The 24,083-nt window shown below is 53.5% G+C and overlaps 1 protein-coding gene across 2 annotated transcripts in view; it reads left to right on the forward strand.

Annotated features, from left to right (window-relative positions):
* The first annotated feature begins 267 nt into the window (after nt 1–267).
* Nucleotides 268–24,083, forward strand: part of plxdc2b (plexin domain containing 2b) — a 62,007-nt gene continuing 38,191 nt past the window's right edge. Inside the window, exon 1 of one of the 2 annotated variants that reach the window (XM_028803340.2) lies at nt 268–893. In XM_028803340.2, the coding sequence (XP_028659173.2) occupies nt 725–893 (169 nt within the window). In that variant the 5' untranslated portion in view covers nt 268–724. Of the gene's footprint in view, nt 894–6,201; nt 6,256–24,083 lie in introns of those variants that run through there. The other variant, XM_051929264.1, reaches the window with a different exon arrangement.

Genomic DNA, 24,083 nt, shown 5'->3' on the forward strand with positions numbered 1-24,083 from the left:
TTAAACAAGGAAGGGGGGCAGGAGGTGGAAAGAAGCCGTCGCCGCTCGGGGCCACCCCCGCCCCCCGGGCTCCCCTGACCCTCGCCTGGTCGGTCGCACCTCCGGAGCCGGTCGGCGGGCGCTGATTGATCGTGAAGGCGCCGGGGCGGCAGCGAGCCGAGGCGCGTGATTGCGCGTGTACCTGGAAGCCGCCTGTCCAATGAGCGCGGTGCGCCGGATCCCTGGATGCTCCCCCGCCTCCCCATTGGACAGAATACTTCCGGTCGCAGGCACATTGTGTTCGGAGTTGGAAGTGAGCGGAGGAGCGAGGATGGGCAGTGGGAGCTGCGCGGCGATCCGACAAAGTGTCCTCCCGCAGCCGTGCGCGTCCTAGGCGAGAGGAGCGGGCGCCGTGCCGTGAGGTGGGGGGGAGGGAACGACTCGTTCCGTCCCGGCCGGTGAAGGGAAATGAGCGCAACAACCGGACAGTCCCTGACTCCGACTGGGCTACTTGAGGTGGGATTGATTTTCAAGGTGGCGGTGTGGAGGCTGACTGGCTGGCTGGTGTTGTTGTTTTCTTCTTCTTCTTCTTCTTCTTCTTTCTGAAGTCAACTGCACGAAGTAAACGGAGCGACAGGAGGAGGAGGAGGAGGAAAGAGGAAGGAATCCACAGCCGCGGGGCTCCCGATCGAGCGACTGTCCCGGATTGCGAACGGCACTTTTTTTTTTTTTTTTTTTGTCATTTATGGGATTATTTCCGAGTGGAGGCCCCCGGAGTTTGAAGTCGCCGGTGGGCGCTACGATGGCAGCGAAGAAAGCGGAGCCCGTCCGAGTTTGGCTACTTTTGCATTCTTTCGGCTTTTTCCTCCAAGAAGCCCCCAGCACGGCGGCGGCGGCGGTGCTGCAGACACACGGTGAGTGCCCCTCATTGTCTCGCCGAGGTTTTCAAGTTGGACGCGGGGCTCTTTGCTTGGCGTTTTCAGGTCGGACGACCCCACAGACGGGCTTGTCTTCGCCCCCCCCCCCCCCTTCTTTCCTCTTCAATGCCCCCATTTCTCCCACTTTAATGCATTCATTGTTGCGGCAGTCGGGGGCGGGCGGGCGGCGTTTACTCTGCTCGTCTTCTCGTCTTCCTGCTCATTCCTTCGAGCCGGTGGTCTTTCTGCTCCTGCGTGTGCGCAGCCTGATCGGTGCCAGTAGGTAAAGGAGGGACGGCGGGCGGGCAGGCGGGCATTGGCAGCTCGGCCCCTGCTGCGCCAGCCTCTTGGCGGCTCTCACTCAACTGGTCGAACTGGCGAGGAAGTCTCCCCGGGACTTGTGTGCTGGCCATCGTCACAATTAGGGGGGCTCGCGCTCACTGGCACGAGTGACCCGACAGGGGTTTAAGGAATGCCAGGTCTGGCAAGTGGGCACCGGGGGGTGATGTTGGCACTGCTACGGCCGGGGGACAACTTGCACGGGAATCGGGAATCCCAGGAGGGACGATCACATGGCGAGCTGCGCCTCGGAGCGGGTGACACACATTCTGTACGAGCGGGGGGGCAAAGCGGGACTCCGAGGGGGCTTCGTCCTGTCCTAAGGGGCGCGGGGACCCCCAGCTCTGGCCTCGAAGCCCCCGCCTCTTCTCGCTTAATTCGGCCCTTTGTCTTCCTCCTCTTCATCTTCTCCCCCCCCGAATGTGTTTTTGTAAAATCCACGATGCGACTTAACAAGATGAGCACAAAGTGACGAGGGGCTTCATGCGACGATGCCAAGTGCCCCCCGACTCGTCCTTTGCCATCCACACATGCACATCCAGAGAGATGCACCTGTGAAAAAGACCCCCGAACGCCGTGCCGAGGACCCGGGTTCAAATCCCACACCTGGTCATGTCCTCCTTTCCATACTGGATTGTCTATACTGGTCCCAGTGTGGCAGGACAGGTGCTGGTTTGCAGTAGAGCACTGGTGCCCCCTAATGCGTGAGACCTTCAGCTGTGGTCCATAGGACCACGGAGCCTGCTGGCGGTCCCGTTATGGCTGCTGCCCGACTCACTGGAGCCGTCACAGTCTTGGCAGGAAAGGCGCTATAAATAAGAATGTCTCAGGATCAACAGTTCAGGCTTTACCGCTGGCACGGCAAGTGACACATGGAGTTCACGACTTGTCACTTCTCGGGGACACGTTGAACACGAGATGATGAGCTCTGTGCCCACCGGCCAGATATGTGCGTGCAAGCGAGTGACTCGCAGTGCCAGGGGTTCAAGACGAAGGAAGACATGCAGGAAAGGCAGAGGAGATGGGCACAGATAAGAATATCCGAGAGAGGTGAAAGGCGCTATAAAGCAGGACCCTGTGTGTAACAAGACATGAGTGACGCTATAACAGTGTGGCACAGCCAACGCAGGACAGACATGAGAGGCAGATATGAGAGACGAGCCAACGACAGGGGAAGTCAATTTGCACAAGTGAAAGGCGCCATATAACATCTTTCGGCCTCTTTGGAAGCTGCTGTGCCAACCCTGTTAAAGGTGCTATCGAACCAGGCCATAGTGCGAGTCCTCAGACTGTGCCAGCGGGCCTCCTTAAAGGCGCAGTCGGCCGCGTGCCACACAGATGGGCCTTTAATTCCCAGGCCCGTCCATGTGAAGTTGGCACAGCCTCCTTTCGTCTCTGTGGGTTTCCTCCCACATCCCAGAGATGAGCACGTTTGGTTAAGTGGTGTCTCTAAGTGGGTGAATGCGGGCGCGTGGCCAAGCGTTCTCTAAGGCAGACTGGCACCTTGCCCGCTCCTCAGGCTGCCGGTTCCTCATTCAGGGTGGCTCTGCTGAGACGAGGAAGGCTAACGAGGCAGACAAATGGCGCGGCATCCCGAGCAGCTCTCGCTAAGCAGAAAGTGGGCTACTGCAGCACAGGAGCGCCAGCGTGGCCTACTTAGCCGTGGCACCTCTCTGCCCACCCCCTTTCCTTTCCTTTTTCTTTTCCTTCACTTTGTGCCGTCGGTGGTGCACAGAGGGCTGCTGATCCAACAATTAGCCGCTCGATGAGGTGCCCCTTTGGCGGGCATGCTGATGAGGAAATCTGGACGTGAGTAACAAAAACGTCCTGACGACCAAAGAGAAGCCGGAGATGATTGACGAGGATCTGTTGGCGCTTGGTGAATTTGTGATGTCTGTGCTGGCACGGGTGCCACCAGTGGAGTCCGGCATCAAGCTCGACTCAAGACGGACGTGTTGGCTGTCTGCCCATCCGGTCACAGGGCACCCTGTGACGGAGTGTGTTACTGACTGAGCGGGTCACACAGATTCTTAGGGACTGGTGAAAGGCGCCATAAACATCCAAACTGGCCCAGGCAGGCTGGTAAATGTCAGCCAGCACCTTGCTGACCACACAGGGTGGTCCTTAAACTGTGACGGCGGTCCGTGTCAAGGTAAGAGGTCGGGTCACCGTCCGTCACAAAGGTCACTTTAAACCCAAGCTGGAGACTGGTGGGCCGAGCAGGAAGTGCTGCAGACCACCTGGCCGTCAACTTGTGTGGCCGATGACCCCCATTTGCCCCTTGGGTTGTCACCTCCTGGGAATTCAAATGCAAGTCACTTCGAACGCTTCAGAGTCCTTGGCATTCCTGGCATCGGATGAAAGGAAAAGACAAAGTCAAAGCTGCGGAGGTCAGCAGGGTGCCATGCAAGGGGGTCCTCGTAAATTCACCTCAACTTGGGTAGGCCCCCATTGACTGGGCCATTTTGTCCTGCTGTTGTAACAGAAGAGGGGCAGACTTGGCGGTTGCCAGTTAAAGTCAGTACCCAGCTGCCCATCCACGAGGCGAGCAGTCCTTGTTAAAGGTGACGTGGGTTGAGCAGACAGGCTCCTAGTGACGTTATATAGCGCCTTACAGATTGCCTTATGTAGACTGTTCTGTATGCCAAACAGTAAAAGGGGACGTGTGCGGTGGCAGCCAGCTTGGCATTTTCTGTGTGGCACCTTTCACTCCTCCCAGCGCCTCCAACATTTGGCTAAAGTGTTTCAGAATATCCAAAGTACACCGTGAGGCCTGTTAGGTGACACTCGGAGTGTCTGTGGCTGGAGGTGACCCTCTGTCATGATATAGCGCCTTTCATAGAAGGCTGATGCTGATAGCACATTGAATTTACCGAGTGAGAGGTCAAAGTCATATGACATCCTGGGGGGGCCATGGCAGCACCCCAAGGGTCCTCCAGCCGTCCCCTGGCTTTGTCACAATTTGCTCGCAGTCTTGCTGAGGTGTCTGTCCACGTTGGAGAAGCTCTGGACGTTAAGTAGAGGGAGGTGAAAGGCGCTATATGAGCTGTGGAGTTGAAAAGAAGAGGCGGTCCTAGGACTCTGACCTCACTGATGCCAGGCATGGGCTGGAGAGTGCCAAGCACTTTGACTTGGGCAGCCACAGGGGGGGTCACAGGCTGAGAAGGGACTGAGCAAGCCACCGAGGTGACCCCAAACATCCAGTGTGTGCCAGCTTGGCCAGGGCACAGGAGAATGCGTCCTCGGTGCTGTGCCACACCAAAGCACTCATTTGTCATCACAGACTCAAACTGGCATGGGGCTTTGTGTCTTGAGTGGCGCTCGCTTATTTATAAACCAGCGACTGAGGGAATGGCACCGCGGCATAGCAGTGTTGCCATTCTGCCCCACTTGGACCCTGGTTCAGTTCTCAGCTAGGGCTGCCACTCGGTGTGAGTGTGCCAAGGGATATACTGGTGTCTCTGGCGCCCCATATGGTGCCATCCTGAAAGCTTCCTGCATGCGTAAGACAGATGACTGATTGGTTGAGAGCTGGTGTTATGCAGAAAGGTGCTATATAAAACAACGACTGACTTTCCCAAGCCCCTCATGTGAGGTGCCCTCTTGCTGGCAAGGATGATGGTATTTCTTCTTGAAAAATGTTTATGGCATTAAAGCGCTATAAACAAACATGTGCTTGCGATGAACACACAATGATTGGCATCTCTGCCAGCTGCCGAAAATTTGAAAGTGTGTGATTAGTGAAGAGGGCGCTGGACAGATTAAAGGCGTGCCATCAAAGAAGGTGGGCATCACCCTGTTTGTTGCCCTGAAGTGCCTTTGATGGGCATCTGGTTTAGTTGTTTCACTCTCACTGTAAAGACCCCCTTGACTGTCCTGTTGTGTCACTGTTTGGACTCAGTATAGCGCCTTTCACACGCAGCACGTCTTTAGTGCGCTTGAGGTGTATGCTCAGAGTGAAAGGCGCTATATAAACTCAAGGTGGGCTGCACTTTTTAACGCCCCCATAAGAGTCGTGTGTCACCGGTCTGGACTTTCCTGCTGCCATGAGGACTCTGATGTCTGTGGCAATTGCCCCTCGTCGCCCAAGCTGTCGATTTCACCCTGACCACATGACGCCCCCTACTGGCGGGGTGCTGGGCACACGAATGAGCTCCCCCAGCCACCTAGTCGTCACCCTCTGATCTGGAGGCTCCTCGTAAATCCGCCTGCCGCGCACATTCCTCAATTTCCTGTCAGCCGTGGCGCGTCTGTGCTCTTAGGTGGTCTCGTGTGCGCGCCAAGTCCTCGGGTCAAGCCGCCCGGGGAGGGGGTGGGGGGGGGGGTGTTTGTTTGGCGTGTGGCTGCCGTCACCTCCTCCATGGTAGTAAAAGGACGGGCCATTGAGCTGCACTTCCGGAATATTCTGTGTGTCGGACTGCAGGGGCGGGGCCTTTAGGTGTTAAGTCACCCTAAGTGACCCTCAGTGCCTGGCAGAGCCACACAAGTGGTGTGTGTAGAGATGAAAGGCGCTATATAAGGGGCTGTTAACTCTGGAATGTTCTCTGTGCCAGTGCCGTAGAGTCACGTCTAGCTGATCACACATTCAGACAAAAGGCGCTATATAAAGGGCTGTTCCGCTTTACTTCCAGAATGTTCTGTGTGTCCTCAGCATAGGGACAAGTGGCTGAACTGGAAGGTGGACATCAACAAACTTTGTCACTGTTTACATCCATGCAGCTACTAAGATGCCCCCCCTTCGGGCTGGCAGAGCTTATCCTGTAGTGTGTGTCATGATGAAAGGCGCTATATAAAGAGCACGTCCTCCATCGCTCCCACATGAATTAAGTGGGTCCCCATTTTTAACTCGCTTTGTTGTTATTCCAGGTGTGCTGTGGCGCCCCCTGCTGTAGCCTTACCTACATAGCGGGCTGCACCACTCGGTCTATCGGACCCCCAGGACTCTCTTCATGTCTGCCTTCTCAAGTGCAAGCGGTTGTGTGTCCATTGACTGATGCCAGGCTCACTCGCCATTGTCCAGGTGATGCCCCGGTGGTCTACTGGGACTGCAGCCGAGTGTGAGAAACAAGTGAGCTGGAAGTGATCGGCGGGGAGGCGCGTGTGGCTCGGTCTAATTAAACAGCCCACCATAACAGATGGGCCTGGCAGCAGTCGCAGGCGCCTGTCGAATTTAAAGGCACCCGTCAAAAATGCAGAAGCCGGCCGCTTGCAGGTGTTTGCTGCCCCCATCTGTCCACTTGCTGGTCTCTCTCGCTCTGCGGGCAGATAAAACATCCTGCAGGGGGTGCCATAGGGTCCTGTGTATCCATAGAAATGACACACGTGTGCCAGTGCATTGGCGACCAACCCGCCAATCACATGTGAACATCTCTGAGTCAGCAGATAGGACCTCCCCTAATGGGTGGGGCACCTTGGGGTGGGCAGGCCCCAACTATAGAGCCACAGTTCCCCCCACTGCCCTCACAGCTGCCCACCACTCGGGGCACCTGAGACCCTCACTCACTTGGCCCGAAGCCTCAGGGCAGCTTTCCTAATAAAGGCCCATTCGCGTTTGGGGGACCCCATGTTTGCCAGTAAGAAGCCCCACCCCTTCTACATAACGAGCAACATATAGCGCCTTTCACAGCCTTGGGGGGGGGGGGTGGGTGGTCATGACTTTAGATTTGAGTGCCACTCTGGTAAAATGAAAGAGAAATTAAACAGCAGAGGGCGTCAATGGTGCCCAGTCACCATGTCATGCCAGCTGTCACCATCACATTGTATTCACAGCGCTAGGAGAAGGCACTACACTGGGTATCACTAAAATGTTTGACACAACCTGGCATGGCATGCCCTCCATAAACATAAAGTAGACTGTGTGCCTCCTCAGGTGGCACCACATGGCATCACCGGCCAGCCACCTGCTATACAAGTCCTCTAAAGAGATGGATGCATGATGTGGTAATCTGCCAGTTGGCAGCCGAAGCAGAGGTGGGCTTGGCTTACACGAGGACAGCGAGATGACGGCCTAATGGGAGCCGATGACAGGTGACACCAGGGGAGACGAGGAGAACTCAACAAAGTCACCCTTGAAGACCAGCGGGGACAAACATGACTTGAAGCTGTGTATGCTGTAGATTTAGGCATCTGAGGCTGGCATGTGTGCCCACTTGGAGCTTTTATGTGATGTAGTGCCTTTCACATCACAAAGCCTGTGCATTTCAAGCCTGCTTAGTACTTGTGGGCGCTGTGCCAGCAGCAGCCTTTTCACAGAAGATAACCTCTGCCATCACTAGGTACACACAGCGGCAGTGGAGTGTGGCAGCGCCCCTAACTTGGGCATCATTCAGATCTTCAATATAAAGCACCTTTCAATGTCATATAGCGCCCTGCATTGCCAGCTTTTTGAATCTTCTGAAAACCAAACTAGCAACCCAAGATAAATGGCTGGCCTGTCCTAAGGACGTCACGAGGGCCTTCAGGGTGGCGCTGACCGTTTCAGGTGGGCGTCCACCACCAGATGTAAGGAGACCACCCCCCCTTCTCCAAATAAAGCCTCGGCTGTGTGGCCTGTCCACACTTGGAGGCCATTGATCAGGGTGACAGAGTGATGGTGACCGGCAGATGAAATATCTCAGTGTCCTTTAAGTCTAGAATGTCTCATCCAAGGATTGAACCCGGGTGCGAGCAGTACGGACCCCTCCTGAACCTGTTTAATCCAATTACAAGGGGCCTGCCAGGATGATGACATGTCACCTGAACCTGACCTGGCCCACAGGATTGTGTGATGGCCCAGTGCCCGTATCCCTGGGCACATTTTGGGTTCAGAGCTCTGTACTCACACTGATGGCTCACAGTGGAGTCTCCCACATTTACATAGATATGCATACCCGGCCCCACCCATATACTAGCCCCGCCTTTATGTGCAGTGTCCATTTGTGGTCACTCAAGAGCAGGTGCCACCCACGGGCCATTTTGATGACAGTGTCTGGTTTAAAGGAAGAAAGTGCAAAACCAAATGCCACGGTGATTAGAGCAGTGCCCCCATGTGGGGGTCCTCAGAATTTACAAACATTATGAAGTCCTACAGTGAGGGTCTCACAACCTCCTTCACCCTACAGGACCCCCTCAACCCCCACTCACTTGGCAGCTCCATGTCCCACTAGTAACTGGCCAGTCAGGTGGCTCCAGCCTTCCACCCTGGCACCAGAGCAGATGCCAAGCGTGAGTTTCTACAAAAATAAGATGCCAGGCAGGTACCCTTTTATTCATTTGCTGTATGGACGGTGGTGGCACATGTGGATGCTGTGCTCAGTGCACACTGGAGTGGGCACTTGAAGTCCAGCCCAGTTCTTTGTATATAGCGCCTTTCCACACTGTGGTGCCCTCCCCCACCACCACCACATGGAGGGTCAGCTGTAAGATGGAGGTGGATGCATTCCACATGCCTGCAGGTAAACAGGCCAAAACACGTGAGGGGTGCCAGGTGTGGGTGCAGAGGTCAACTCGGGAACATGACGAGGGTCTGGCCTGCCTGCACAAGTCCAAGAGCGCATCATGGATTAGGGGGCTGTGAGCGACTGGGCCAAGAGGGCACACGTGGTGCTTCATGAGAGCCCTGCTGGCTGTGACTGGTGCCCCATAACACCACCACCACCACTAACACTAACACCCCTCCTGCTGGGGGTCCCATCTTCCCCACACCAGCTGCTCATTTGATCCCAAAGTGACGGTGATGGGTGGGGGAGGGGATAGTAGCGGTGCCACAGATTAAAAAAAAAAAAGACACCAAATGCCAGGTGGTCTTGGGAAGGGAGGAGCACAGGGAGAGCCAAGAAGTGCGCCATCTCTACTTCATATAGCGCCTTTGACTTCTTATTTAAATTCAACGACCCGTTCAGTGCTGCACAGGGAGCTCCGGGGGGCTTCGCCATGCGACATACTGCCACATGTCTGCTCCGCACGACTTTGAGCGCCACTGAGGCCCTGGCAGGCCTGTCAGGACTCGTCAGTCTGGGATGTACCTGTGAATGACATGTGTTTATATAGTGCCTTTCACAAAGGAATACAATGCAGTGAGGAAGCGTACTGATTGGTCCATTGATGGACTGTCTGATCATTTGATTGGTTGGTCCATTGATTGACATATTGATCGGCTGGCCTGCTCCAATCTCTGCCCATTCAGTTATTCATGTTGTTCTCAAAGTCTCCACCTTCTGTGTGCTGCTGTGACCACCGGGCTTGTCCATGTGACTCATGTGAGACCCACCCGTCGGCTCCGGTGGTTTATTGATGAATGCGGAAGGATCAGCAGACATGTTGATGAAGTGCCAGGCTGGTTGATACCCATGTGTTCTTGGTGGGTTGTCCCCTTGAGCCCGCTGTTTTTTATCTTGTGAAAGGCGCTATATAGCTTACAGATTGGCGCATTTGCTCACTGAGATGTCCTACAAGCCCTCCTTATCTTACAAGTTTTCTTGACACTTTGTCATTTCAGATCCAGAAATTTGGGAATAAAATCCCAAGTTAATGTGACAATGTGACTTAAGTGACGTGTGACCGAGCAAAATTACACCCACAGAATGGAGTCAAATCCTAGTAATGTGAGCAAATGAAAGGAAATTGCTGGTGCCAAGCGGGAGACCTGAAATGAGAAAACATGAACATGAGGAGCCTGGGCACAGCAGGCATCTTCTAGTGTGCCCTCCGTTGATGGCAGCCCTGTCTGCTGTGGCATCTGAAGGCTCCATTTTGAGCTGACAATAAGTGGCAATGACAAGGACACACCTGGATAAAGGGGGCAACAGGTGACAAAGGACAATCTGACAGAAATGTGCAGCCTTTGTGCCCACCGGGTTTGGGAGCTGTGGACCGCTGCCAGTTAATGTAAGTGACAAACAACGGCATGGTACAGAGAGCCTGCATGTCCATCTAATATTAGCTCCATCATGTACAGTAAGTGCCCGGCCCTATGCTGCCATCATGTCTTCTCAAAGGGCACAGGGCGGTCCGTGAGAAGCTCACCATCTTTGTAACAGCTTTATATAGCGCCATTCCATTTCCTTCTCTGACCAATAGGGGGTGACACCAAAGTGCCCTGTTTCACCGTTTTCAATAAACTCCATGAAGAAGTTGTGGGGTGCTGTTCTGCATAGCCAAGGCAGCGGGTGAAGCTAACAGTCCAAATCCCCCTGGCCCCCCACCCCCCCCGGCCCCCCCGCCCGCATATTAATGATGGGCTGAATGAAGACCCAGGCCATTGTTCCACCCTCCTCAACTCCAGGGCCTCTGCTCACCTTGGTAGTACCCACTGCCTTCCGTGCTGCCAGTCACCACAGCCCAGCCTATCATTTGATGCTGATTGCCCCCTGCTTAGTTGCCCTTGTGCCAGCCCCCCCCCATTTCACCCATTCATGCTGTGGCCCTCTCGCCCGCATGTTCTGGCACTGCTGCCCCCGTGTCGCCCAGACTGACTGCCCAGTGCACTGAAGTAGAGCCGGGCAGAGCAGTGCCATCCCACGGTGTTGTACTGCTCGAGTTGTCCATTAAGCGCTAATGTGACACGCGGAGATAATCGTCATCTATTATTAATACTCTGGACGGCCCCTCGGAGAGCCATTTGTGGGCCGCTTTAATGGAGGTGATGCCCGCTGCTCCTCCATCACAGGCTTGACGCTAATTAAACAAGACTCTGCAGTCGTGCCAGCCGCTCACATCCCTGCCCTCGTGCAGCGGGCCCTTCATGTTCACTCAATTAAACTGCACGAGGAGCTCGTTGGCGCCGCTCGACACGGATATTCCATCAGCACAAACCCGGCGTTCAGAACGCAAATCGATGGACGAGGTCAGTCGGGGAATGTCCAGGCACCACAGCCAGCAAGTCCTCAGTGACCTGTGCCACGGTGAGAGGGGCGACTAGGGGGCAGTTAGGGTGGCATGGGTGGACGTCACAGAAGGTGGGATTGAAATAGTGCAGAAAAGGAGCCATCAAGGGTGGGCCGAGCTGTAGACAAGGGTTCAAAATGTGACTCGGCCTGAAAGTCCTGAAGTGAAGTAGGTGGGCACGACTAAAATAGACAAGTCATTGACCTCATAGTTGCCCACCAGCTTCTTGGGATGCCCATTTGGTCCATTTTACATCCTGGCATGGAGGGGGTCTGTGAATCAGTGGGCACCAGTTGTGCCAAAGGGGAGTCCCCCATCCAAATGTGCACGTGAGCTTCTGACTTGTAAGCTGCACCAGCAAGGGGTCTCGGTCACTCTCTGGACAGGCTGTCTATCTGTGATGCAGGTGGGTGCCATGCCCGTCTGTTCTCTTGACTCCAGGTTACTGGAGGCCTGTTGCTGATCCTGCCGACTACACCATCTGTAACAGGCGGTCCACATAAACACAGAACCAGCCAGAATGATCAAGTGGGCTTCCACCTGCCTGCCTGTGGGGTCTTGAGGCTTTGCCTTGGACATACCTTAGCCTTTTTTAGGCATGTGGCACTCGTCCCCCCTCATTGTACCAGACAGTGGATGGCTGTCCCCACCCTGTGGCATTGTCACTTCAACCCCTGTTTTGGCTTGACATGTTTTTCGATGTCCGCCTTCTCCGATGTCTTCGTTCCAAGCTAACTGTCACCTGCCACTTCCTACTGTGACCAAAACTGGATGGAAGAGGGAGGTGAGCTCGAAAAGGTGACAATGACGGACTTTATATGACACCTTTCTGTTTGGTGACAACTAATGTGCAGCTGCTTCAAGTCTCCTATGAATATGGGGCATTGGGGGCCCTTCAGGCAGATGACCACCTCTTGTCCCCCCACCAACTTAAGCCTAAATGTGATGGCCCAGATGGTTGGGTGAGCCTGGCACAGGGCACTCGGCTGTAGCCTTCTTATTCTTATAATGTGTGAGGTGAGCTGCCCTGCTTGTGGCACCCTGGGCGCAGGCGAGGATGATGCCATCTACTTGTTTATGTTGTTGTTTGCATCTCCAGTGAGTGCAGCGTTGGCAGCAAATGTGCAGTCAGGAGTTGGCATTTGGCATGGCGCTAATCAGCCTGAGCAGCTTTCATGTTGTTGAGTCGGGTTGACGTCTTGGACTAATCTCTCGTTTTGCTTTTGGCTTGGTTTCCTGGCGCTGCCCGATGCAGCTGCCTCCACATCGTTTACTGGCTCTAGGTAGACTCTGCCATGTGGAATGCAGGTGGCTGGCACCATTCATGTCACAGTGTCCTCCAGTTCCAAGGGACCCGGGTTCAAATTGTTGTCCGGGGTGGAGCTAGCCCCTTCATCCTGTGCCCATGTTGCCCTCTCCAGTGGGTGAGTGAGTGTGTGTGTCTGCTGGCATCCCACCCCGGGTTGGCTCCTGCCTTACTGAGCCCCTCAATTCAGGGGAGGTGGCCTGGTAAATGGTTGCTTTGAATGAAGGTGGTGGAGTGAAGTGGTGACGTGTTATGGTGGCATGATGGGTGGTCTTCAGAGATGGAGATGAGAGATGGCACCAGGGAGGGCTTAATGGGTGCAAGAAAACAAAAAATGCAGGAAGACCCAGATGGGTGCTGAAGATCAGAAACGAGTGGACTGAAGTGAAGGGTCTGCACCAGGAGCCTTCTATGGAGCTTTATAAAGGCGCTATATAAGTCCTGAGACAGGGCCACCACCTGCTGCCAATCAACAGCAACTGAAAATAAAGGAAGCACTGGCATCGGAAGTGGTGGAGGCCAAATGGCACTCCCTGGCACCATACAGTTGGCATGTCCTGCTTTGCCAATCGATCTTTAACGATTTCATTTAATTTTAAGCACATTGTCGTCTGTCATTTACTTTGTCACAGGTATGGAGGGCACAGATGAAGGATCAGGTGGCACATCAATATAGCGCCCTTCATACACTGTAAGTTAGGGAGCACGCCTGGAGTGGCAGGTTATATAGCACCTTTAACAAGCCTGACGGGCATGAGCCGAGTGGTGGTTCAGAGGAGCGACGGCCACCAAGTGACAGACTGATGCATTCTGGGTAGGGCACACAGGACTTCAGGCCACATTGGCCTATGGACTCGAGTACAAGGGGTTTGGGATATCAAGGGGTCTTGACAGTAGAGATGGGGGAAATGGAGGGTGACATCAAACAGAAGTGACAGTCGGGCACAGAGCCATGGCAGGTCTCATGTGGTGACGGTTATTAGAGTGAAACGAGACTCTGCCTGCAGGATTCTGGACCCATCGTCACCACCGCATGGTACATTTACTCTTATATAGCGCCTTTCAGAGCAGACTGTTAGAAATCCTAATTGACTTGAGTGTGATATCTGTGGTGCAAGTCCATCATGGAGCTCAAGTGACATCTGACAACACGTTGGAGAAATGCCAAGCCATCAGCACGCACACCGTGGCATGTGAGGGCAGCTGTTTGGCGTGGGGGGGGGGCTCCTGTCTGATGCCCCAAACACATGGCCCCACCCTTGTATGAAGAGGGCTTAAGAAATGGGGGGGCTGTGTTTACTCATATAGTGCCTGTCAGGGTGGCTTGTCTGTTCTATATAGTGCCTTTCACCACACGTGTGCCAGTCACCATTCAGAGGTCAGTTGACTCGAGTTGTTCAGGCAGTGCCTGGCATGGCCCCCCAGCTGATGCGTTACGTTGGAGCTTACAATCGGCCGCTGAGTCACATTTTCTAAAGAAACACAAACGTTTAGAAATGTCACAAAAATGAGTGAGTGACCAATGCAGTGCCATTGCTGGTGCCATACCCCCAGACCTTTATGATTCGCTTGTTTGGTGCCCACCGCCATTGTTTCTCTATAAACAGATGTTTATATAGCGCCTCTCACAGGGCTTTGTCAATAAGAAGACATTCACATAGAAGTTCATTCTGTATAGCGCCTTTCATGGTAGTTGGGTCATTTTATGTGTGTAGCGCCCCATGGCACATCGTTTTGTAATCTTCTTATATAGCGCCCATCACAGCATGCTGGCCACACCTCATTGCACTTTGCAGTGCCCCTCCTCTCCGCTACTGTCATAAAGCCATTTCCGTAGCCCACAGTGCCCAACTGGCGTCCTGTCCAGGGTAGCTGCCTGCCTGGCACTAGATAAGCTCCGCCCCAATGAATGTGACCCTGCACTTGTGTCCACCTGGTGTATATAGCGCCCGTCCCAGTCCTTCAGGTTACATCCCTTTAACGTTGGGCAGGGTGGCGAGTCATGTCACCTGCCTGAGCAACAGGAATGTCATCTGAAATGTTGTATGTCACCTCAGATGAAGGTGTCGGCCAAATAAGTTAAGAATAACGCTGATATAGCGCCCTTCCTGGTAGGCTGGCTGACAGCAGGCTGGCACTGGCAGGACCCCTGCACACCTGCCCGGTGGTCTTCAGGCTCCTAACTGCCTCTCGTCTTCCTGCACTTTTGGTTGACTGGGCCCAAGTGATGAATGACGAAGAAGTCAGCTGCAATCTGTAGTCCCAGATGAGCGGGGGCGAGCAGGTGGGCCAGCCAGTGCCCCTGAGGTCAGTTGGCGTGTCCTCACTCAGCCAGGCCCCGCTTCAGCTCTCGCGTTCCCACGAGGGTCGGCAGGAAGGAAGGATGAGCGGCCAAACGTGTTTGCAATTAGGAGCCGTCGCATAGTTTCCGAAGTCGGGCCCCCCTGTTGAATGTGTGAGGGACGTGGGAGTAGCGGCAGCGCCAAGGAATGTCGGAGTCGGCCAAAGCGGCGGCTCGCAGCGCCTGCAGTGGGGCACCCCGTGGAGCTGAGGGCCGCGTGGACCACTCGACAGACCACAAGGCTTAATATATCGTCATCCCCAGGCCGATACCCTCTGTGTGAGGTGGCACTTGGAGCCAGAGGGAGTCGAGCTGGTGGTGACCGCTGCCCACCCGGACATGACCAGCACCGTCCAAAGCGCAGCGCAGACCTCGTTGCCTTCTCTTAATGTGACTTGAGGCTGACCGGTCAGCTCACAAAGAGCACGGGGGGGCTCCGTGTGGGACAGCAGAGGTGACGTCACTTTGCTAACATTGGTGTGACATTTGGCATCGACCAGCTGAATAAATAAGAGTGACGTGGACATCCAACAGCCTCAAATATGGTGGGCAGTGACTGCATGCCAGCCTGGCGTCCCCTGGTGGATGAGTCCTGACCACTGATATCCTCCATAGGTGTTGGTGACCATGGCTGGGCACACTATGACACGGAGGCACGACCATATGTTATATAGCGCCCTGGATGGGGCATGCTGGAGTGTGACAGTGTGGTCTTGAAAGGGGGAGTAGGACTGTGACGGGGGGCTCTCTATAAAGCGCCTTTTCATACTCTCTGAAACGTGAGTTCAGGCAGGCCAAGTGACATTCATGCTCTGTGTTACCTTTTTATAGCGCCTTCCAAATTAAGCCTCCTGTGTGCATTGTACCAATGTATGGTACATACATCTATAATATGAACCCAGAATGCATCTGTCACGGGGCTTCGGGGGGGCTAATATAGCGCCTTTCACCGCAGGGTCTTTTACAAATCCTCCAACCTTTCTAGAATGTGCATTAAAGTTGGTGACAGTGACTGGTTTAGGTCAGCAGTGGGGACGGAAACTGAAAATCTGAACTGGACACCTTAACCACCAGGGGGCACACTGCCTGCTGAGCCAAGTGAGCTGAGGGGTCGGGGGGGGGGGGGGTCCTTACACCTTATGGCACCCTGGGTACTATCTGTTATATAGTGCCTTTCCTATGGCTCCCTCTTCTGCCCTGTGAGTCCTCTCCTGCCAGCCTCTCTCTCTCTCTTTTCTGTCTCTTCATCATTCACTATTTGCCTTTCTTTTCAAACTGCTCATGTGGCATCGTGTTGGCACCATTACTCTCAAACCCTCTCTTGCCACACCTGTACTGGCGTTGTCTTGCTACAGTGGTGGACAGAGCTGGGCATTCTGTTGAGCTCTGCTCCTTTGTGACTCATGCTGTACCGATCTATTGTGTCAAGTGACTGCCATGCCATGCCATGCCACCCAGCTCTGCCTGATCTTGTTGCTTTAGTGCCTGGCCTGCCTGCAGGGCCCAAGGATGCCAGTTTTGGGGGTCTTTAATACAGTACTGGACAAGTGTCTGAGGCTTTGGGATGGTGCCGACCATGTGACGTCCTCGCTGTCCTCTCCTCTGTGCTCTTAGTCTGCTGATGGCGTCATTTGATTCTATTGCCATGGGCAGAGTGGAGGGCATTAGCCCAGGTCATCTTGGTGGTGTTGCTGCATGCCGTGGGCTGTGCAGGTGGGCAGGTGGCCTCTTTTGGACAGTGGAAGGTGGCCAGCAGGCGGGCGGCTGTGTGTTTTGTGTTTTCAGGCACGCATGGCTGACGGCTGAACAGCTGTGTCCTGTTCCTGCTCATCGCTCTCTCTGAAGGTTTGCCACGCGCTCGGACCGCTGCCATCGCCGGCCATGTGTGCTGCACGCCTATCGTGCGAGGCTATAATCTGCGCCCGCTGCCAGCTTCATCATCGCATCTCAATGTTCTACTGAGCGCAGCTGTGTCTGGCCGACCGGCCCACTGTCCTCCGTGACTAATGTAGGCGTGTGACGCCAGCTGGCTGAGGGTCTGAGACGGTGCGATTGACCTGGGTGTGAATATGGGGGGATAGGGGGGAGTGGGGCACCCCAACACGCTGATGCCTCCGCACGATGAGAAAATGGTGGCAGCGCTCACTGTGAGAGTCCAGTCGAGGTGCCTGGGGGTCCAAGTGAAGTGTACCAGTGGAGGAGGAGGAGAGGGACGTTGGCATCCAAAGGGGCACTGGGGGCTCGACTTACGATCTATCTTTGTATAATATATGTGCCTTTCATATCTATCTATCTATCTATCTATCTATCTATCTATCTATCTATCTATCTATCTATCATATAGTGCCTTTCATCTATCTATCTATCTATCTATCTATCTATCTATCTATCTATCTATCTATCATATAGCACCTTTCATCTATCTATCTATCTATCTATCTATCTATCTATCTATCTATCATATAGTGCCTTTCATCTATCTATCTATCTATCTATCTATCTATCTATCTATCTATCTATCTATCTATCTATCTATCTATCTATCTATCTATCTATCATATAGCACCTTTCATCTATCTATCTATCTATCTATCTATCTATCTATCTATCTATCTATCTATCGTTTCTCTTTTTTTCAAGGCTGCACTGTGACTATGTCACCAATTCTTTAAGCTGCCTGTGAAATCTGTCACCATGCTGGGCTCAAAGGGCAGCAAGCTGACAGCCACTAAGGAGCCTACTCTGTGCGGATGGGCACTGTGTGTGGCACTTGTGCTGGGTGTGTTTTTGGGAGTGTACAGTCTTCTCTCTCAGATCGTCAACAAGGCGCTATATTAGTCATGTGATCTGAATTCTCTTTCAAATTTGATTACAACTGAAACTTTCACCTCGGCGCTTCATTAAACAGCGTAATAAGAATCTGTGCTTCAGTGAAGACCACCAGGAAGTTGTACCATTGCAGTCCCACCCCACAAGTGCACTTTTGCCCACCATTTTGACCACCATTGGGTTCTCTGTGTGTTTATTTAAAATTAAATCCAAGCCTCCGCCGAATCACTCAGGCGTGTCACCATTCCTGTGGCAGAGGAGCCAGTTTGTAAGTGTCACACTTGTCCCTTTGTTCATTCACCACCTCTTAAGGGTGACTGCCCACCCGCCTGCTTGTCTGCCCACCTGCCTTATTCCTCTGATTGAGATGATGCATTGGCAATAACTTTAGTTTAAATATTCAGCACAAAAGGCCCAGGATGGTGGGCACCACTGGCATTAGTTGGCTCCTAATTCTTTTAGCATAACACTGCTGGTGACCTTCTGCTGGCTCGTGGGCACATCTTTGTAGTGGTGCCCTCACCTGTGGCTAAGCTGGCGTAACATAAGACCTGGGGTGGAGTCAAGGGAGGGTGGGGCCACAATTAAGATGGAATCCTTGGCAGAACTGAGGGTGGGGTCATTGGTGGAGTCAAGGCAGGGGTGGAGTCAAGGGCGGAGCCAGGCTGTCACCTGAAGGTGTTCCTCATCCATTCCTGATATTTCTGCACTCGGCTGTAACGTCCATGCGGTGCTCTACAGGTGGGCTGTCTCCAGCTGTGAACACCCCATGCAGGCTGGTGGCCTTGCCCAGATGTACAGAGTTATGGTGGGTGGCACAGTACTTAGTGCTGCTGTGTTCCTGATCCCTTTGTGTCTGGCATTATGTCCCCTTACTGGATACTCAGAAGTCTCTGTCCAGTTTCCCCACTTGACAAGCAGTAATGACAGATGTGCCACCTGGTCCAGCTTCACCTGTCCAGACTTGTGGCAGGATGAAACTCAAATGGCCAATGACAAGACGCCTTGTACATTTGCACTCCTTATTTTACTGTGACCTTGCCTGGCTCCTCTCCTGCCACTAGAGGCCACACACCCCCAGCCACTGGCACTGGGGACTGTCCTTCCTTGAGGCTGAGTAGTGCAGCTCCTGCTTGGCCACTCAAAGTGACAGCATGGTGCCCACCAGAAGGTGCAGGGGCAGGGCAGACCTTTGGCTGTGCCCATCACTCAGGGAGTTGTGGCCACCTGGTGGCTAAGGCCTTGTACTGTGCAGCTCCTGGTTGCTTGGTCACTTCTCAGCATTCGGGGGTCACCTCACCTGCCATGTGAGCTAAGTGGCTTTGGATGGTGGCCTTGGTCTCATAAATGCTTGTAAATTTATGGTGCCATCCCAGGGGCACCTTGTCCAGTGGGTGTCACGAGGCTCACCAGGATAAAACTGGAGCTACAGGGTACTGTACAGGGAATATCAAGTAAAGGCCATGAGCAGCAGTCTGGGTCACGGTGGCATCTGGAGGTGCCCTGGCACAAGGGCTTGTGACCCTCTTCACCGTTTAGCATTTTGACATTTAAGTGATGTGGCCAGGCTGGCACGCTGACAGAAGGTGACGCTTCTCTTTATCGTGACTTCCCAGAATTTGGTTTCTGTCCTCCATCTGCAGGCCACAGCTGGAGCTTTGGACCGACGCCGGTGGCTGACGAATGCTTTCAAGGAAGGCTTGGCATGGGCCAAGGAAACGAGGCGGCGATCCAGGAGGAGGCTGGTGGGCTGAGCCAATTAAATAACGTGATGTGGGGGTCCGAGGGCAGGCTGGTGCTGTGGGTCATGTGACATTGTGCTGCGGTCACAAGCAGACTGGCATCCCCCCCCCCCCCCATATTCACTAGGGGGCCACACTGCCCCCCTCAGTGTCTCCTCTGAGTCAGGTGCTCTTTATCTTATGACATTCTTGGATGGGGGGGGTCCAGGCGCTCCATCCTGTAACTTGAGCCTCCAAGTCAAGCGACTCAGTAAAATCAGTTGGTCTCTAATTCCATAAAGCGCCTTTACACTTGAAATGACAGTCAGCCTGACATCTGATCAGTGCCTCATACAGTATAGCGCCTTTCAAATGCGCCAGTCTAAGCACAGACAGGCGGGCACATCACAGGCCATTTCTTTAATGGCATACAATTCCAACAAGGGGAGTCGGATCACCTGTGAGAAACATCGGGCATGTGCCCCTCAGACAAGGCGCTATATAACAGGAGTGCCTCTCCACTCTCCCTGCCCTCTTCTCAGTAAAGCTCACTGAGTGCTGCCAGCTGCCTTTAGCGTTTTCTCCTTCAGTCGCTCGATTTCACTTCAGGACTGATTAAGTGCCCGTCGCATGGCAATTAGTGACAAAGACATTGTGACGGCTGTCATCACTCTTCATGAAATCGGCTGGCAGACTAGACAGAATGAGCTGAGTAGTGCCAAGAAACACCTTTGGGGGACAGCATGGGGCAGCAGCCCAGCCCATAGGGGGCACACATACAAGAACCATGTGGGCCCACTGAGAGGAGACCCCCAGAACCAGGGCTCTGCATTGGTAAGCCTGGCAGAAGCCCAGCATTAAGTGTAAATCTTGGGGGGCACAGGAAATGAGGCTGTGATAGGCCAGGATTGAACCCCCAGAAGGGGGGGTCTCAGCATTACGGCTGCCAGTGAGTACAGAGAGGTGAAGCAACTGGGTCACCATCTAAGGTGCTGGTAGTGTGCTGAGGGCGCCTGACAAAGGCGCTATATAGAATGTCATTTGACAGTCCAGAAGGGCATTCCGAGGAGGTCCGTGAGCCGCTCCCTGTGCTCATCCCTCCTCTGGGCTGAATGAAGCCATTGATTCTGGTGGGAGGCATCTTTTGGAAAACGCCCTGAGTGGTGTCTCAGATGGTCTCCTGTCATTCAGTTTCCCTGAGATGATGGACAAGCCACTTGTGGGGACTTCTGGTAGCCGTTTGTCTTTGATCATCTGCAGAGGTGTCCTAGTCCTCTGACCCTCTTCATGTCACTTCATGTCACTTTGAGATTCTCCACTCTCTAAGCAGTGGTGGTCAATTGGCTGAGTTTAATATTAAATTAAGCTATGCCCTGCAATGACGTGGCATCCCAGCCATGGTGTGAGGCACAGTGGCCATGTTGGGCACAAAGCAGATTAAACTAATGGATGGATGGTGTTGAGACCACCCTCTTGGTCACTGTCCCTCATGAAACATCAGCGGCTTGAGGTGACTTCACCATTGCTGCCCGCCAGCAGTCTGCCCTCAGCAACAGGTCGTGACTTGCATGCTAATTTGCATAACCCCTCCCTGATCATGCTGGGCTGGCAATGGCTATCTGAGCTGTGGCGGGGCACCTGCTGCCAGCTTCTCTGACCTACTGCCCCACCCCACCCCTGCTGGGTTTCATGCTGGGCGAAGAACCAAAGAATCAGACAAATTGAAAGGGGGGTGCTGGGTGACCAGGTCTCTCTATAAAGGCACTATATACATGACAGACACAATAAAGACCAAGTGACACAAAGTGATGATGGAGGGACTGAGAAGGCGCTATATACAGAAAAGGCTAATTAACTGGCTAAACGAGAGTGGGTGACAATCCATCTGTTAAAGGCGCTATATACAGAAGCAGTTAATGACCTCGAGCGCCCGGAGAAAGTCCTTACATGACAAGTGACCGATGCCTTATAATGGTGCTTCAGGACAAAGACACTGACACTCACTAATGATGGCACCACAGATAGGTGACATGTGACAAAGGTTTTGTTTTGTGGTGGCCCACTGCTGTCTCACAGCCCCAGGTTCAAATCGCACACCCCAAAGGGTGCAGGTTGGCTTCACTGGCACAGTGCCCTATGGTGGACTGGTGCCCCCTGCAGGACCCGATCCAGCCATTTGGCCTGTGCTGCTCGGAGAGGCCCCAGCTGGTGTCAGCCTTGAATTGGATAAAAAATTTCAGAAAATGGGCGTCGGGATTACTGTGATGAAAGGTGCCATAAATAAAAATAGTTAAGGAAAGCTGATGGTGCACTCAGGGAAAGGCTCTATATAAACTGATGATGATGATGACGACCTCATACACATGAAAGGTTAAGTAGGTGGCCCTGGAGCTCTCTGAGAAAGGCGCTATATACCATAAAGAACCCACTAAACTGTGTGACGTGGCTTCCGATTTGTGTACACCTGGCGTGGCATGTTGGCACGGTGAAGCCCAGCCCTGGTCTGTGCATTGTTGGCATGTTCTCCCAGTGGCCATGTTGGCATTCCTTCAGGTTTTCCTCCCTTTGCTGTTTAACTTTACGGGTGACAGACTGGCACCCCCATCCTGCTTTGGCTCCAGTGCCCCCTTTATTTATTCACTGAAAGGTGCTATATCAGTTGAAGGGTATTCAGTAGGCACTTGGTGTTGGCGCTCTCTATGAAAGTCCCAACCACATTACAAAAAGGTGCTATATTAAGTACCGATGGATGGACAGGCTGGTTGAAAGCTGGCGACGCTGCATAGGACAAAAGAACTGCTGAGAGAGGAGGCAGGGGCACAATGGTGGCGTATTGGCATTCTTTTCAGTGGCACCTTTCCACTTGGCCTCCTATGAATGGCCGGCAGCAGAACTTCTGCTCTTCATTTGCGGAATTCGGGAACATCGAGTCCCGGGAGACGGCCAGGAGCGGGCAACCCATTTCATTCACTCTGAGCGGTGCCAGTGGCACAATGACCACAGAGGAGGGCACACTTGCGCTAATGAGCTGTCAGGAGCCCCTCACGCCAACAAGCCCCGCCCCCGTAGTCATGACAACTGTGCACAGACGCTAACGAGGCCCATTCAGGATTGTGACAGCAGTCTAAGGGACCGGGAAAGTGTCATCTGGGACAAAGGAGGTCACTAAATGGGGGGGGGGGGGGGTGCTGAGGCATCGAGGGTTTAACCCTTTAGATCTTGGAAACTGTAAAGAGGCCCGTCTGCCTTTTGGGTCATGTGAGGGCTTTAAGGGTGGGGGACAGTGGGGGGTCCGCCTAATGTCCAGCACACTGAACTCTCAGCTCAAGCCTCATGTGCCACTGATGGAGTGACAGGACTTCGCTGTTGTGACTGCAGTGTCACTAATGATGGAAGACGCCTCTCACCGTCTGAAAACAAGGCGCTATATGGCTCTTTATTGAAGACTGGCAGCTTTGTGTGCTCACTGGGTGCTGGGATTGGAGAAACTGGTGAAGACGCCTTGCATGATGAAGAGCTGCTGTATAGCGCCTTGCCAATGTCACTGTCGTGTACTGCATGCAGATGGCCGTCATCTCTTTGACCCAAATTCCACAGGTCTGTTGGCATTTCCAGGGTGACGGGACAATGCCACCTCAAGCATGAAGTTCAATGTGCAGAGGACTGGAAGTGAAGGACACCTGGCAGAAATGCACTGTCGGGTCACTAGGTGGCGCTGAAGCTGCAAACCGATTGCAAAGCAACAACTCTGAGAGGGGCAAAGACGTGGGGTGAGTGGGGTGAGTGGGGTGTGCTGCCAGGCAATGTGGTCTTGGCTTTGATGGTATTGATGCCAATAATTAATAAGACGTCTGTCAGGGGGCCTGCAGCCCACCCACTTTAAGAAAGGAATAATACAACAGAAGATGGACAGCAGGATTATAGCAACGTAACGCAAATGACGAGGGGCGTGACAGAGGAGCACATGATGCCTGAGGGCGGAGTCTGCTCTAACCAATAAACAGATGTCACCGAAGCGTTTCTCTTCAAATCGTAGTCGGGTCTGAGTGGTCACATGACCCCCCGTTTCCCTTTGAAGTGATTGAGGTGAATTCAAGATGGCATGTGTAGCCACTGGGTGTCTGTCACAGAGTGACGTTAGGCAGTGCCATCTCATGCCACACAATGCTGTGTTGTCATCGTCATCTGGACGGAGGAGGAGCTTCTCTTTCATGTACCGCCATTTGTTCTGCACTCATTGAATGTCATTTGTCATAACTGGTCATTGAGGTAGGACGTCTTGTTTACTCCTCAGAAAATCCCCCCCCCCCCCCAATCAAGTGGACCACCAGCGTCACCGTGTCCTGAACTTGTTTTCCAATCATCTTAAGATGCTTTTTATTGTTGATTTGGTGGTCACTCGTAAAGCGGAGGGTGCGTCGTGAGGCTGCTCGTTAATCTCTAGGATTCCTCGTTTTCCAGAAGCGACCGCCCCCCATTACCCCCCCCCGCACTCCTGCCCACAAATCTTTCAAATGACACCCTGGGACGAGAAGAATCTCCAACACAAGAAAGAGCTGACGTGGCAGAATGAAGTGACGAGCTCAGTTGCTGGCCAGGACTGAAACCTCCGAGGACCCCGAGCTTGGAGATTTTACAGCTCCCCCTTGTGGCTGTCCCATTAGAGACCCCAAGTGTGTGTCACACAAGGCACTTCCAGCCCTGACGGGCGCCATGGACTTTATATACATATATGGTGAAGGACTTCACTCGCGGCCTTGGAGTCCCTGGCATTGCCATCCTCGGGT

The sequence above is a fragment of the Erpetoichthys calabaricus genome, chromosome 6 (genome assembly GCF_900747795.2).
Source record: "Erpetoichthys calabaricus chromosome 6, fErpCal1.3, whole genome shotgun sequence".
NCBI classification, from domain to species: domain Eukaryota; kingdom Metazoa; phylum Chordata; class Cladistia; order Polypteriformes; family Polypteridae; genus Erpetoichthys; species Erpetoichthys calabaricus.